Raw genomic sequence first — 17,100 nt, 5'->3', positions numbered from 1 at the left:
CAGTGGGTTCCAACCTCCTTCACAATTGCTGGCCTTGTTCAGGGGCTGGAGCCAGGGGCTTCTGGGAGGAGGAGACAGCTGCTTTGGATAGAAATATCTGAGGGGGATTTGAGGCTCTGGAAAACAAGATAGAAAGCTGAGATTAGGAAGAAAAGAATTGAAGGCAGAGGGCCACCCAGACCTGGGAGTCAGTCTCTAACCCAGCCCAAGCCAAGCTGCGCTCATTGGGATCAAGGTTCTACCAGGGTGAAGTAGGATTTCGGCTGCTCTTGCTGCGGAACAAACTAGCACCTTAAAACAGCACCCATTTATGAGCTCACATTTCTGTGGGTAGGCAATCTGATACAGCATGGCTGAAATCAAGACGTTGGCGAGGTCACATTCCGTTCTGGAAGCTCTGGGGAAGAATGTGCTTCCGAGCTCATTTAGGTGGTCATCGGAATCCAGTTCCCTGCCGTTGTAGGACCAAAGTCCCTGTTTCCTTGCTGGCTATATCCCAAGGGGCCTCTCGGCTGCTGAAGGCCACCTGCATTCCTTCTCACAATGGGCCCCTCCATCTTTAAGCCAGCAGGCATGTCAAATCCCCCTTACACTTCTAAACTCTCTGGCTTTCTCCTTTGTCAGCAGCCAGAGAAAACCCTCTGCTTTTAAAGGGGCTCATGTGATTAGGGCAGGCCCACTCTGATAATGTCCCCATCTTAAGGTCAACTGTGCCATGTAACATAATCACAGGGGTCATAGCTCATCATAGACATGGGTCCTGGGGATTAAGGTGTGGAATCTTGAGGGCCCGTTTTTGGAATCCTGCCTGCCACAGCTGGGTTGATCCAAGTGGAAAGATACCACTGGCTGAGCCCTGCCTGATGGATGGGATCTCTTCCTCTAGTCAGCTCTCCCTGGACTCAGAGTCCAGGTTGGACCCTGGTCATCTGGTCCAGTGCACCGGCCAGGCACCTCCTGGAAATCTTCCACTCTTTAGTCGGTAGTGCTGGGACAGGCACGAAGCCAGGATATGGGCAGTTCAGGATCATGAACCCAGGAAATACTGGCAGGAGCTGATGTCTGGGTCAGCCCACTCCTTCCAGCGTCCCATACCAGGAAAAATAGCCAGAAGCACTGGGGTAATACTTGGCCCTGTGCCTTATGCATGGAGAACACAGGAATTCCATGGTGAGGGGTAAGAGGTATAGTCTGGGAATGCAGCCACCTGCAATTGTGTCCCTGCAAGACCTCTGGTGAGTACCTGGGACCTCCCATTAGCACTTCCCCTTCTGGAGTGTTCTGCATTGTCTTCTAATTCCTCTAATTCCTGGTGAAAGAGAGTTTGTTAGATACAGCCAGACAGCCCTCACCAACACCAAACACCAAACCACATGTAGGACCAGGAAGGTACTGAGAGGGGAAGACACAGAAGCAGTGAAAGACCCCAGGAAAGAAGAAGGGTCCTTAAAGAAAATGTCACGGATTTCCCAGATTGGAGCTCAACACTCCACGGCCTCTTCTCGGGGTCTAGAGTCTGTCAGTGACCACTGCCTGTCCCCTCCTCACCTCGCCCTGCCTCCTGTCCCTTTACTGGGCACCTGTGTCCAGAGGACCGAAAGGAGCATCAAGTGCCCCTGGTCAGGCCACTGGGGGACCCAGGCAGGCAACAGGCAGGTGGACGGGACACTTCCCCAGTTGCCCAGGGGCTAGGCACAAAGGTCTCAGTAATGAATTATTCACTGGAGCTGTGCTAAGTGCAGAATTAATCCCTTTCCTTCCAGCTGGCGGCCTCACTAAATTATCCCTCCAAGTCATGCGGGAAAACGCTGCCGAATTCATTTAGCTGCTGAGTGTTTTGATCTGGGCCTTGTGATTTTAGCTTCCCCTTCCCCCAGCCCCCCCTCCCCCTGGAGGCGGGTAGAAAACCTTTCAGTAATGGATTTCCGAGAAGAAAGGAAAAGAAAGGGATCGAGATTGGGTGTGTACCAGGAAAATAGTACGAGAGGAAATTCAGATTCTGCGGCCAAGTGTTCACACACACAGTTGCACACGTGCACACTCTCTCCCACCATCACATTCAAATACCCGCATGCAGAGAACACATATGCACAAACATGCACACACACACTGCTTTGCAAAGGTGCACACATTTAATGCATATATACATGCTCACACACACATGCAACTTGACACACAGACGTTTTTCACACCCACATTGGCATACAAAGAAGCTAAATCTCTTTGTGGCTAAACTGTTTCTTGGTGAAACTATCTGTGAATTGGCCAATAACTGACTCACTTTGATTCTAGAATCTTGAACTCCAAATTTGGGGGTTGACTGCTCATGTAGTGGACCCGGCATAAGGTTCTTGCAACCATCTATTCATACTTTTATTCCGCATGTATTTGACGAAGCCTAGAATTTGGGCTGCCCTTGTGGATTGCAATGCGGACAGGGAGAGGCCGGCAGCCATGGAGCCCATCTGCCTTGAATTCTCCCTCATCAGGCTTGAACTTGGCTCTCTGCTAGAGAGCCATGAGCCCTTTTGGCATCCTTCTCCCTAAGGGGTAATGGGAGGATGTTGAGAATTGATGAACAGGTGGATGGCATTGCAGCAGAGTCCAGAGGGCCCATCCCCAACTCCATCACTCACCATCACCTTCACGCTTCTTGCCCCATTGTCCTCCATGCAACTGCAAATGTTTATTGGACACCTGCTATGTAGTAGATACTGTCCTGGTTTTAGCGATCTTACACAGAGGACAATGAGAAAAAGGCCCTGTCCTCATAAAGCTTGCATTTTTAGAGGACAGGGAGTGTGGACCAGACAATGAGCCAATCAGTTCATGAGCAGACATCACCTCCTCGTAAGGGGCCTGATGAAACCCAGCGAGGTGATGTAATAGCAAACACTCGACAGGTTCTGAATTCCTTCCGTCTTACTGTTCCACCTGAGATGGTGTCTGCAAATCCACGGTGGGAGGTACCTGGCCTTCACATTTGCATTCTAGCCTGTGGGACCAGAAACATTGCTTCTTCCCCCATTGAAATCAAACACAGCTCAAAGCTCCACAAGCCACTGCCTGAAGCCTGGGATCTTAGAGTCCTGTGGACACTCAGATGCAGGGGGGCTTGGGATAATGGGCCTCTTGGGGCCCCTCATCCTTGTGGCTAACAATTCCATCTGAGGGGCACATGATCAGATGTGCTACTGAAAAGCGATGCTTCAGGAGAAGTGAATATGCATGCCTTATCTGGGTACCTCCCTCCTGAGGATACATCCTCTCTCTCACAAGCCTCTTTCTCATGAGACCGGTCATCCGGGTTAATTGAGGTTTTGGTGAACAACATCTCCCCACACCCACTGCTTCCACATCACCGCTTCTCAGCGTTCTGGGGAACAAGAACATTGTGGAATTTCCAAACAGGCAGAGACCACAGAGGTGTCTCTCAGTCGCACCCCCTGGACAGGATTCTCCTTGACAACATCCACCACAGGTGGTCTTACTCTTGCTCTGCCATGACAGGAAGCTCACTACCACCAGAAGCACCCTGCCCCATGGCTCAGTGGCCACAACAGATAGAACTGATCGCCCCACATTGAGCCTGCCCTCTCTCTTTGCCCAGGCTCCTGGCTCCACCACTTGGAGCTGCAGTGAAGCCCTGGCCAGCCTCCTGTACCGATTCTGGGGACACTGGCGCATGGTCAGCCATTCAGCATGCCGGCTGGCAGACCAGCTGACAAAAACCCTGCAGTTTCTGTAAATGGCAAGATGGAGTGGTCTCCTGGTTTGGGATATTATTGTGTTTGAAGTGGTTCTGTTGGTGATGGGTTAAGCTTTTTCCCTCTGATGGGACTTCTCTACAGGCACCTGCTGCTTACAGTGATCTGCTTTAAGCTGGAGTTGTGTGTATAGTACATGAATAACTACACATAGGTTCACAAAAACTAAAAAAGAATGTACACCTGCATATACACAGCAGACTTCCCTTTATTGCGCATTCGGTGGGGGTTAGCTTTGGAGGTCCATTCGGCTCTGAGAATCCAGGAGCCCGTGGCTACTCCACATACACATATATGAATAACCCTTTGCTCTCCTCCATTCCCCCTCTGATGTTGGCCTCTTCTCTTTGAAGAGTGTGATCTGGTCCCTCAGGAATCTGTGCTTCTCCAGGCTAAACAGTCTGCCTCTTTTAATGAACTGGTTTCAAGATCCCACAGCAGTTTTGGTGCCCTCCAGCTTGCAGGCAACCTCTTTGAAGTGAGGCCCACACCTGACCAGGTCTCCTAGGTTGACCCGTGCGGATTGGAGTCCAGCATGCACACGATAGGTGCTCATTGTGTCAGTCCCTGCCTCCTTGCATGGAAATGTGCCTCCTGCAAGGTTTGAGTGTTTGGCAACCGTGTGCCCTCTTGAGCTGGAATATGGAATCCAGAGTCTTACCCAGGCAGAGCACCAGGGCACCAGGCAAAAATGGGGCCCCTCACATGGGTGGCTGCCTCCTTCTTAGCCCACAGCCCTGAGAGATGCTGGGAGGACTTGAAACCCACAGGTTTCCTTGGATGTTAGCACAGGGTGAGTGCCTTTGTGGAGAGAAGGAGGTGGCGCCTGCTGCCACCCACTGAGGGAAGAGGCGGCTCCCACAGTCCTGTCTGACCCTCCCCCTTTGCTGTTCTCACAGGGAGAGGTGGGCAGGTCTTCAATGCCATGCATGGACTGCCCTGGTGTTTTCATTCGAATCAGTTACAAAGCTCTCTGGAGGCCAGACCAACGTGGGGACAAAGGGCTGTTTGACAAATGTGGAGGGGAGCCCAGAGGACAGGCAAAATCACACTGGCTTTTGATGAATTTTTATAAATTTCTTTGAAGGCCACATATGAAAGCCCTGATCTGGTCCTCTGAGAAGCCCCAATACAAACCTACCTCCATTTCCTCACCAAACGCAGCTGCCTGGAAGGCCCAGTGTTTAGGATGACACAGGAGCCTCCTCAGCTGGTTCCATCCTCTGGAGGGTTGGTTCTGTCCCCACCCCTAAGTCCTCAGCTCTGAAAATGCTACCACATGGATGATGATGGATCCAGAGAAAAAGACCCTTTCCCCTCCCACAACTTCCCAACACCCCTGCCTGTCTTTCCTTCTATCCCAGTTCCCCTACCCAAAGAGTGTACATCCTTAGATCTGGGTTTGAATCCTGGATCTTTCACTTGACCTTTCACCCTGAGTTCCACCTTCCTCATCCATAGAAGGGAGTCATGATCCCTACCAGCCAGGAATATAGTGACAATTGAATGAAGGAGCCTGTGTAAGTGCCCAGCCCAGTGTAGTTGCTGACAAACATGCTGAACTCATCAGAGATGAGGACAGGGCTCCTGGGGGAGGGGAACAATGGAGCCTTGCTAATTCATCACTCGGCGCCCGCCCTTCATGACAGCTGCTCCACCAGATTCACATACATAAGGACATCAGGAGGCCTTGTCAAGTGCTGAAGATAAACATCACCAGCCCCACATTTGGTTTCACAGCAATTTTTCAGGGAATGAAGAAATGGAGAAGAGACAGACAATCATCTCTCTAGAGGCCAGATTTGCTGAAGTCCCCACTACATCCTGCCTTGAGCTGGGGCTGTGGAGGAGGTGGAGAAAGTGAGGACCTGCTTCCTGGCCTGTGAGTGGGCAGGGCTGGACCAAGAGCCATACTGCAGGCTCATACCAAATGCCTCACCAACCACAGGACTCTGTAGCTTTGAGAATGTGAGCCTTTGACCCTCAGCCAGAGATGGAATGTGTTGAGTCTGGATATAGGGATGGCTAAGGAAGATGGACATTTGGGCCCTCCTCTGGCCTGCTCTGCTCTCCCATGAGCCCAGTGCACAATTGGTGTATTGAAAAGGGGGGGAGGGGAGAATAGAGAGAGAGAGAGAGCAAAACTTCCGGACCAAACCACTCAGAGAGTGGGGGCTGCTCTTGGGTCTCTCCCCATCTCAAAGCCAGACTACCATAGCCTAGACCTCTCTTCGGCCAAACCAGATGCACCCCAGTCCACCCAAGGCCATTCAGGCATGAATTCATTAACCATTTTTTATTTGTATTTTTATTTTTGCCTCTTAGTGTTTATTTTTGAGAGAGGGGATAGTGGCAGAGAGAGAAGGAGACAGAGGACCTAAAACACTGGGTCCAGAGAGCACTGACTTCAGAGAGCCTAACACAGGGCTTGATCTCATGAACCGTGAGATCATGACCTGAGTCAAAGTGAGACACTTAACTGACTGAGCCACCCAGGCTCCCCCCTTAGCCATTTTTTAGATCCCTAATCTGTGCCAAGGAGTAAAGGACCCTGACAGATCATTATCACCCATGTTGCTAAGGGTTCTGGTTGAAGTGCATTGCATACAAAGGTCAGAGGAAGAGTCACAGAGAAGAATGGTTTGAACTCTGCCTCAAAGAGTGGCTTGGAAATTGGCAAAGCAAGGGTGTTTCAGGCAGAGAATCACAAGTGCAAAGCCATGGAGGCATGACAGTATCTGAAGCACATGGGACATATGGAGGCTGTTGTGGGAAGCGAGACTGGAGAGTTAGATGGAGCTTACATTGTGGAGGGCCTCGATGCCAGGATATAGAGTTTAGACTTTGCCATAAAGTGGTTCAAAGCTAAGGAAGGTCTTTGGCCAGCAGTAGGATGTGATCTGACCTATATGTTGCACAAAGTCTCTCTAGATGTAAATGAGAGACCAAGGGAAAAGATTAAATGCAAAAAGACCAGGTTTCAAGCTAACAAGAGCGAGCCCACAGACTCTTCAGTCAGCTATAGCTAGGGCTCTATTTAATACTAAAATCCTTGCCAGAATTTTTAAATATCCTTATCATTGGCTCCCCTCCCCTGACCCCCAACTTGCTTTTAGATTAACCTTCTGATACCATTTTCTGGAGAATAAATTATGGCCCCAATGAGGATTAACACTCAGGCCCTTCTTTGCTGGCAGACAGACTCAGAGCTTCAAACCCCACCGCAGCTGCAAGACCATGCGGGATGCCGGGATGCCGTAATGAGGCTTGTGATATGCATGGGAGGCAGCAAGCCCTCTTGGAGGGGCCCGTTTTCTGAGCCTCGCCTTCAGCTGAAGAGATAAGAACCTACAACTGGGGCCACAGGAAATGACAAAGCAGTGACTGATCGGGGAGCTGCTGCACAGGGCTCATTATGGTGCTTGCCAGCGGGCGAGACACCCTTATCAGGGAGTAAATTGCATCAGGCCTCCTGAATTACTAGCGATTGGAAGCAGATTTCTTGGGACGCACTTTGTTAGATACCTAATGAGCGGGATACAGGCAGGCAGAGCCCAAGGCCGGCGGGGCGGGGGACAAATGTCTTTGTTAAACAGAATTTGTCAGTTTCCGCTCCAGGCTCCCTGGGGAGGGTTCAGGGCCAGCTAATTGAATTAAGAGCAAGTGCGCTCCAGCGAGAAGGCTCAGGGCGGGGCAAGAGGCGGGCAGGCCGGAAGGCGGGCGCTTTCAGCACCAAGGACAGCAGCTGCATCCTGGCTAGTCTGTAATTGCCAGGGCCGGCTGGAACTGTTGCATTTTGCATGATCAGGGATTTAGGGGATGGAGTCGGTAGGAGGGAGGCAGAAGATGTTAGGAGAGGAGGACGAAACAGGTGACCCAAGAAGGCTGGAGCCTGTGATGCTATTGGCCTGGTCTGTCTCAAAAGACCCTCCTCTGCAGGCAGGCAACAGTGAGGGCTGAGAGGCATAAGGAAGGGGTGTCTTCTCTCCACCACGACACTCACTCACGTGGTGTGGGGCAGCTGCGGAGCACAAGCAGTCGTGGGATGCGCATCGAGTCTGAGCCAGTGCATGGCTGTGCATTGCTTTGAGCTTTCAAAGTAGGTCTCCAATTACATTTCTAATGAAGCAGGACATGCTGCAGCCACGGAACCACAGAGGGAGAGGCCACTTGTCAGCCCAACGCTGCCTCAGCCAGCAGGGCAAGGTCTGCCAAATAGAAAAGCAAACAAGCAGGCTTATAGGGCTAGCAGACTCCATCCCCACCTGTAAGAAAGGAGGAGAGCTAGGAAAGGCTGGGCTTACATAGGGAGGATTTAGTCCCCAAGGCTCTACCCCCTCCTCATCCCCATTTAAGCATTATCCTCTTCCCCCATCCTCCACCTTGACCACCCACCATTTCCAGCAGCCTGGCCCCTTCCTTTAGCCCCAGACAAGCTCCCCTCTCATGAGAAGCAAAGAAAGGAGGGCAAAATCACCTCCCCAAAACGTGGGCAGATTGAGACTGAGGAGTCTAAATAGGCAATATTGGGAAAAAGGAATGATTAGGGAGAATTCAGGCACTGTGTGGGACATTGTGGTCCTCCTGGCACCCCTTATATGACCAGACTACCTCCTTTAGGGCTTGTACTGTATGGAAATATAAAGATTTTTCTGTAAAGGTCACCCACTGACTTGCCCCCAGGCCAGAATGGATCCTGGTGAAGTTGATTAGAGCAGGGGACTAGAATTGTGGGCAGGTGTCCCCTTCCTCCCTCACCACTACATGTACATCTCTTCAGAAGCTGACTCAGCTTAGTAGATAGAGGAAGAACATTCTTGGTCAAGGGCATATGAGCATATGAGTAGCTGCACTCCCCTGCTAGAACTTCCAAACAAGTTCTCAAGGTCTATTTGTAGGAGAATGTAGGGCAGTCAAGCTTCCAAGACCCCAGACACATCTAAATGGGGCACTGTAAGTGGCAATCTGCCTTTCTTTTGAAAAAAAAAAAATTAAGTACCTAATAAGTACCCAGCTCTGATCAGGGACCCAGTAAATGTCAGGTCTGGGCCACTGAGTTTACCCAACTGGTGCTGAACCCACACAGGGTGGATGTCAGGGAGACAGGTTTGGGGGAGGGGACACCCTCTGCAATGTGTCCCTGCTTTAGAACTGATGGGGCTCCTCTGGAGACCTCTCCCTTGATTTCATTACTTCCACTTCCTCCCCTAACTGGATTAGATGGCAGTCTATGAAATCCAGGGCATTGAGATTGGCTTTCTGCCTGGAAATGAGGAGAAATGTCATTATAGGTCCTGAATCAGCATCTCGCCTCAGCCCCAGCGGCCACCTGGTCAATGGGGACTTAGTCTTTGCCCTGGCTAATTGTTCTTCCCTTCATTCTCTCCTGCATCCATCTACCTATGCATGCATCTGTTGTGTATTCCATAGTTCTCCTGCTATAGCCAATTTGGTGCTTAGCTCTTCAGAACAGGAGACACATGTGGTGCCTTTTCCTATCTAAAACACAGAGATAAGGCAACCCCAAATCACCTGACTCAGATGCTACACAGAGGCACTGGGTGTGCTCAGTGGGGAGCCTCTAAAGGAATCTTGCCCTCCGGTGGGGCGCCTGGGTGGCTCAGTCGGTTGAGCAGTTGAGCTTCAGCTTAGGTCATGATCTCGCAGTTCCTGAGTTCAAGCCCTGCGTCGGGCTCTGTGCTGACAGCTCAGAGCCTGGACCCTGCTTCAGATTCTGTGTCTCACTCTCTCTGCCCTTCCTTTGCTCTCTCGCTCTCTCTCTCAAGACTAAATAAATGTTAAAAAAATTTTTTTAAAGGAATCTTGCCCTCCCTAAACTATAGCCACTGGGAGAGGCAGGGGAGAGAGATAGCAGGCCTAAAGCTCAGAGACAAAACAGGCCCAGCAGTTTGGGTTATGAAACACAATAGGTGGGGTGCCTGGGTGGCTCAGTTGGTTAGGCGACTGACTTCGGCTGAGGTCGTGATCTCACAGTCTGTGAGTTCGAGCCCCGTGTCAGGCTCTGTGCTGACAGCTCAGAGCCTGGAGCCTACTTCAGATTCTGTGTCTCCCCCTCTCTCTACCCCTCCCCTGCTCATGCTCTGTGTGTCTCTCTCAATAATAAATAAACATTAAAAAAAATTTTTTAACCACAATAGGTACCAAAATCAGCCTCAAGGTCACCCAATGCTCCACACTTCTCATTCCAAGAGTCCTCATATAGCTGCTTTCTCTTTGGAATTATCTGTCCTTGTACCCATCTGACAGGAGTGGGAGATGAGACCCATACTGGACTGGATGCCTCTGTCCTTGTACCACTATCCATCCCTTACTCTACTGACATAAGCCTGAAAAGACTTCATGTTAATGAATTCCTGTATACCATATTTTACTTTTTTTAAGTTTATTTATTTTGAGAAGGGAGGAGGGGAAGAGATAGAGGGAGAGGGAGAATCCCAAGTAGGCTCCACGCTCAGGGCAGAGCCCGACTCGGGGCTCGATCCCATGACCCTGGGATCATGACCTGAGCCGAAATCAGGAGTTGGATACCCAACCAACTGGGTCACCCAGGTGCCCCCCTAAATTGTATTTTATAAGGGCATAAAGGAATCATTATTTAAAGGATCTGAGTGGTAACGTTAAGCATCCTTGTCCTGATTCATCTGTCTCATATGTGTGGGTTTTCATATAGAGTTTACACTTAAAGAGAGGCCCACCTGTACTCATTCTCTCTGTTTGTTCAGGGTCAGGCATTCAGGCACCTGTAATGCTGAGAACATCTGTCCTGGTTGGCACTGTGCCCATTGTTCTCTCAGCTTCTGGTGCACACGATGGCATATTTATCTGCTATGTGGCCATGACAGAATTCCAACAATTGATATAGGAAAGACCTTTGAGTTCCCTACAGCCTTTGAACAATGGGAATGTGTTAGGGCTAACCATGGATTTCCAAAAGAGCTTTAAAGTAACCTCTCCCCAAAGGGAGCCTAACACATGTCCCTAAGCCCAGGGAACTTAAAATTTGAACAAAAAAATAAAAATGGCAAATAAGCCTGGAATTAGAGAACAGTGTAAGAGCAGAGAGAGCCAGCTGCTGGGCTGGAAGATCCCAGGAAAGCTTTGTGCAAGTATGGGTGGAGGCCATCAAGATTTCATGGAGAGGCTGAGTTGTAGACAGGCAGAGATGAGAGAAATAGTCATGCCAAGGGAAGAAGAGAAGAGGAAAAAGAACAGGGAAGGCCAAAGAGGAGGCCCAGTGGAGTAGAGAGAGAGGAGACTAATGGGTTATAATATGGGGAAGGTAACAGCAGAGATGGAATGGAAAAGAAATCTACCCAGCAAAGGGTGTCAAAGGAGCTTGGAGATTTTAGAGGCTATTGTTACTGCACCAAGTATGAGAGTCCTAGATGGCATGGTTTATTTATTCTTGTGACAAATATTTACTGAGCACTTACAATGAGGTAGACACTAGGGATAAACAAAGTATCTGCTCACATGTCACTTCCGTTCCTAGTGTGGGTACTAGAGGAGGGAGACAGACAGCATTTTTTGAAAGTTAATTTTCTGGTAGAGTTAAGTACTCTGGACAGTAAAATGGGATAATGTGAACAGAGAGTATATTGGAGCAGGGCTGACTTTAGAGAGGATAAGCCTCTATCTTGAAGGCCAGGGCCTCTCTAGAAAGATCACATCTGGGCTGAGACCTGAATGATGAGAAGGGGACAGCCATGTAAAGACTCATGAGACTTCTGGGCGGAGAGAAAAACAGATGGAAAGGCCCTGAGGCAGGAAAGAGCTTGGCATGTTGGAGGAATGCCAAGGACAGTGTGGTAAGACCCCACGGAGCAAGGGGGCAGGTGCTAAGAGGTAGACAGGGGCCAAGCATGCAGGGCCTCCTGAACCAGGAGGAGGAGAGGCTTGGGGGTCTCGTAAGCACACTTGTGGTAGAAAGACAGAAATTTCTTTGCACCTTCTCTCCCCAGAAGCCAGAAAACTTCTTGACACCAAACAACAGCAAGGTTCTGCCCATCCTAGACCCCAAGATCTTAGATGAGAAGCTGGGTACCATCCATGCGTCCAACACCCTGGTGAGCTCTACAATGGACTGTAGCACATCCACCTCTCAGGAAGCAGAGGAAGAACCTCTGGTGCCCAAGATGTCCCACGAAATGGTGAGTGTCTCCACCTAGCGCTAGGAGGACCAGAGCGGTGATAAGGGCCACAGAGAAGAGGTTTGACTGCCACCTGATTCATTCCATAGGTGGCAAGTTAAGACTTCCCTTCAGATATACTCTGTGAGTGACTCACCCCAAAGCTAAACTGGTAGAAGGTATGGATTCTTTATCTTACAGTTTCTTCACCTTTTGAATGGAACTCTCACACAATTTCCTTCAAAGCACACCCTTGCAACACTTGTAAGGCAGGGATCCATTGACTCACATAGTGATCAACCCAGAACTTTCTCAGGAGCGGGTCCACTGGGTAATGGGAAGCCCCTTTGAGTCATTGGCTTCCTTTTTAAGTTTATTTATTTTGAGAGAAAGAGAGAGAGAGAGAAAGAATGAGCAAGGGAGAGCAGAGAGGGGGGAGAAGGAGAGAATCCCAAGCAGGCTACATACATGCTGTTACTGCAGAGCCCGACACAGGGCTCAAACCTGTGAACCACAAGATCATGACCTGAGCCAAAATCAAGAGTCAGACGGATGCTCAACTGATTGAGCCACCCAGGTACCCCATTAGTTTTAATTTCTAAAAGAAGAAATTGGGACTTAAAGAAAAGAGGACACCATCTTTGATTACAAAGTCTGTGTCCTTGGTCATGGGAGCTGCAGTGGCTTCCTATTGCCAGTTGACCAGATGCTGGGAAAGGGTTGGTGAAGATGGCCAAGGCACTATCCTAATTTGGTGAGGGGTTGGTGCTGAATCTTGGCCCCTTGATGCAGAGAGCTTAAGAACAGGCTACCAAAAGACAGTCCAGTTGAAGTCCCTACTTGGGGTTCCACCCCAATGACCGTGGGTGAATTCACATGTGGCTTCCTTCCCTCTTCCACAGCGGATCCCATGGGGAACGCTGCTCAGAAAGATCCTGAGAAAAGGCCCAAAAGCAAGGCCACCAGTCCATAGGGAAGCCCTTGGCCTCCTCTTCTCAGGACCTGCCCCTCTCCACCGACAGCCTCCGCATCTTCCCCTGGCACTTCTGCACCTTTCTGGAACATGTCCCATCAGATGAATAGGAAGGGTTGCTATCTGCTGGTTGTGCCCAGGATGCTCCCACATGAGTGTCGCTGCCCACCCCAGAGCAGGCCCCCACTGGCAGGTGCCAGAGCACTCGTGGGCCACCTTCTGTACCCCTTTCTCTCACCTCTGCCCCTTGGGAAAGCAGCTCTCAGGCCTGACCTGCCAGCTCAGCCCTCAACTTGGTTGAATAAACATTCAGACCTTGCATTTGGAGACTCTGGCAGTGTGACTGGCCTGCAGTCCGTCTTCATCTTCCCTTAAGGATGAAACCCTAAGAGATGGCACTAGACTGCAGCCTGAGAAATCAAGCTGAGTAACTTTTGAGCAAGAGACCGAGTAACTGAGCAAGAAACTGAGCAACAAAGGGAGGGGGAGAAATAAGTGGCCCAAGAGCACTAAGACAAGATTCTAGAAGTCTCTGAGTGCATGCAGGGGGGGCTTAGGGCTCCCCTATACCCACGGACTATCAGAGATGTTGTGATTCTGGAAATCTCCCCAGCACTCCTGTTGGTGGGCTGGTTCCTCCACCCTCCCCCTTGCCGGGCACCTGGCAAGATGTTGGTAAATACTTACTGGGCCTTGTGATAGAACCCCTGGCTAGACAGCAAGGGCATCCAAAAGAACCTTAGAGAGCATCTAGTCCAATCTCCTAATTTTATGAAGGATGGCCATAAGGAGGCTCTGAGGTGGGATGACCCTGCCCAAGGCTTCCTGACCCCACTATCCCATGCTGTCTTGCTTATAACCAGGTGAATACCAGAGAGTGGCAGAAGCCTACACACCCAGCCCTATACCGTTTGGCCAACCTCACACCACTGGGTCCTTCAGACCCAGTGAGTCTGTACTGAATACATATAGTACTATATGTATTCAGTACAGTGGGCCTGCTCTTTCCCCTTGCCCATCACAGCCTTCCTCAGGCCCAGCCTGTTCCCTCCTTGATCCTGACTCTTGGTTCCATTCCATTTTCCCTCCCTCCCTTGCCTTTGTCCTCCAACCCATTATTCGTCCCTTCCTTCCTTCCTCTCTCTGTCTCTCTCTCTCTCCCTCTCTCGGCTCGGATTTACCATCTGGCTATTCCCACCTCTGACTCTCTGCCCTAGATGGGTCCTGGAGACCCAGCCCCCAGCTCCAGCTCCTACCCACTCACTAGAGCCTGCCAGGACCAGGGCAGGACCCAGACATTCACATGCCCAGCAGAGCCCCGTCACAAGCAATTGAACGTGGGTGGGTGACAACAATCTGTAGCTCCGTGAAATCACAGGTAGCCATGTAGCAATGGGTCACTGTTTCATAGCAACCAAGCAAAATTACATAGCAATAGACAAGCTCATTCACGCAACCAAGAGACAAAGCGACAAGCAATAGAACACAGTGAGGGAGCAATGGAGTATAGTTGCATAGTGGTAGACCCAAGCCATACAGTGATATTAAACAGCACTGTATTATAGGAGATGCAGTCGTAGAACATAGTAACAAGCATAGAACACAGCATGTAAGCTGCGGACAGAGTCACAGAGCAGGAGGAGACACTCGACTAACACTGGAACACATCTGGGTGGCGATGGTGCCATCACAGTGTATGACGCCTGGACGTGAGGTCAGCAGCAGAGCCTGGGGGGTGGCAGTGGGACCCAGTGACATGGCAGGTGACAACCTACCTCCCTCAGCTCTCTGACTCTGTGTTCAGGCTGTGAGCCTCTCGGTGGCACCAGATTCCTGGAGCGTGGTTTGTCTGAGTTTAGTCTTGTAGCACATTTCCAGAGCCCAAGAAACAATTTTGCTTCTGAGTCTCTCCAGAGGCTACTCTGGCTTAATAAGAAATGGAACATTTTCTGGAGAAAGGAGCACCTTGGGAAGGGAGAAGGAAGTGGAGGGGACACATGGTCTGTTGCCCTCTCTGCCGGGAGCCACAGATGCTTCCCGCTGCCCCAGGGCCTGCCAGTCTCACCTCTATGGCCCCAACAAGCCCACTTGGCACCCATTCCCAAGTGCACCCATGGGTCCGCCTTCATTCTTCATTCTCAGCTGCCAACTCTTCCATCTGGGGCTGGTTTTATTTTATTTATTTTTTTTATTTTTTTTCCAATGTATGAAGTTTATTGTCAAATTGGTTTCCATACAACACCCAGTGCTCATCCCAAAAAGTGCCCTCCTCAATACCCATCACCCACCCTCCCCTCCCTCCCACCCCCCATCAGCCCTCAGTTTGTTCTCAGTTTTTAAGAGTCTCTTATGCTTTGGCTCTCTTCCGCTCTAACCTCTTTTTTTTTTCCTTCCCCTCCCCCATGGGTTTCTGTTAAGTTTCTCAGGATCCACATAAGAGTGAAACCATATGGTATCTGTGTTTCTCTGTATGGCTTATTTCACTTAGCATAACACTCTCCAGTTCCATCCACGTTGCTACAAAGGGCCATATTTCATTCTTTCTCATTGCCACGTAGTACTCCATTGTGTATATAAACCACAATTTCTTTATCCATTCATCAGTTGATGGACATTTAGGCTCTTTCCATAATTCGGCTATTGTTGAAAGTGCTGCTATAAACATTGGGGTACAAGTGCCCCTATGCATCAGCACTCCTGTATCCCTTGGGTAAATTCCTAGCAGTGCTATTGCTGGGTCATAGGGTAGGTCTATTTTTAATTTTTTGAGGAACCTCCACTCTGTTTTCCAGAGTGGCTGCACCAATTTGCATTCCCACCAACAGTGCAAGAGGGTTCCCGTTTCTCCACATCCTCTCCAGCATCTATAGTCTCCTGATTTGTTCATTTTGGCCACTCTGACTGGCGTGAGGTGATATCTGAGTGTGGTTTTGATTTGTATTTCCCTGATAAGGAGCGACGTTGAGCATCTTTTCATGTGCCTGTTGGCCATCCGTATGTCTTCTTTAGAGAAGTGTCTATTTATGTTTTCTAATCTGGGGCTGGTTTTAACACAGGCCTTTCAGGCACCACTTTGTCCATGTGGGGCAAAGCTCCTGTCCTGAGTGGACCCACCAGAGCCAGGGTTCTGCAGGTGTGATCTCAGGTCAAGTGTAAGGGCCCAGGCAGAGCTAAAGGAAGTCTTCACCTCCCTTTTGAGCAACCCAGGAAGTCTTTTTTGGAAGAGCTAGGCTTCTGAGTGTGAAGAGTGTGATGTTAAGACTTGTCTTGAACATGGCAATTCCCAAATATTAAACAACTTGCAAGCGGTCCCCTTCACCCCCATCCCTCCTGAGCCCACCTCATGCTGAGCCAGGCAATGTCAAGAGCAGATAATATGAGGGGCTCCGTGCAGTCTCCAGACAGGCCTGGTTCCATTCACAAAGGGCTTATAAAGCACCTGTCGTGTGCCAGGATTCCCCATTCCCCCGGCGTCTCTATCATCAAGCACTTCCTCCAACCTTCCAGAAAACCAGAACTCCCTACCCCTTCCAGGTTCCTAGTTGCCATGTCCAGCTGTGTGGGGGGCAGGGTGGTGGAGGAAGAGGCCAAGGCCCTGAGTCTGGAAGTTCCCAGCAGGTAGGAGCAAGCCACACTTCGGGAAACAACAGAGTAACCCAGGGTAAGCACACAGGAAATATTTGGCCAGGGTTAAATGGCAAAGGGGCATGGCTGAGACAGTTTATCTTCTTAAGTGCCACACTTACCCAGCATTGCTGGGCACACCTAGTAAGCCCTCAGTACAGAGAGAGGAACGGAGGCAGAAGTACTCAGTTGCTATTCAAGAAATGTGTGATCAGTGCTGTTTCTAGTGTTTCCAGCACAGGGACATTACCCTCCTCTCTCTGGCCCTCTCCCTCCATTCCCCCCCCACACCCCTTCTTTTCTCCCTCTCCCCCGCCCTTATTTCTGCCTCTCCCTGCTTCTGCCTTTTTTCAGTTATTTCTATTTCTTTTTGATTCTCTGGATTTCTCTCTCTCTCTGACTCCCCCTATCCCCCCCCCCTTTTCCTCCTGTGCTCAGAGGAGATTTGTGGCAGACCAGAGGGCCCTCATACCAGCAGATGAATAATTGACAAGGGTTGTTTAAAGATTCAGTGGAGTTTTCTCAACCTCACCACACTGGAATAACTCATCTCTTTCATTCTGTCTTTGAAAGCCTTTCCTCCTCC

General features: G+C 50.0%; 1 protein-coding gene across 6 annotated transcripts in view; it reads left to right on the top strand.

Moving 5' to 3' along the window:
* CCDC33 (coiled-coil domain containing 33) overlaps positions 1 to 17,100 on the top strand; it is a 90,398-nt gene that overhangs the window by 37,857 nt on the left and 35,441 nt on the right. For all 6 annotated transcript variants that reach the window (XM_047863157.1, XM_047863154.1, XM_047863156.1 and 3 more), the window contains one exon: positions 11,750 to 11,938. In XM_047863157.1, the coding sequence (XP_047719113.1) occupies positions 11,750 to 11,938 (189 nt within the window). The remainder of the gene's footprint in view (positions 1 to 11,749; positions 11,939 to 17,100) is intronic.

Source organism: Prionailurus viverrinus, chromosome B3, assembly GCF_022837055.1.
Source record: "Prionailurus viverrinus isolate Anna chromosome B3, UM_Priviv_1.0, whole genome shotgun sequence".
In the NCBI taxonomy this organism is placed as follows: domain Eukaryota; kingdom Metazoa; phylum Chordata; class Mammalia; order Carnivora; family Felidae; genus Prionailurus; species Prionailurus viverrinus.
This window is presented reverse-complemented; position numbering and strand designations above follow the sequence as displayed.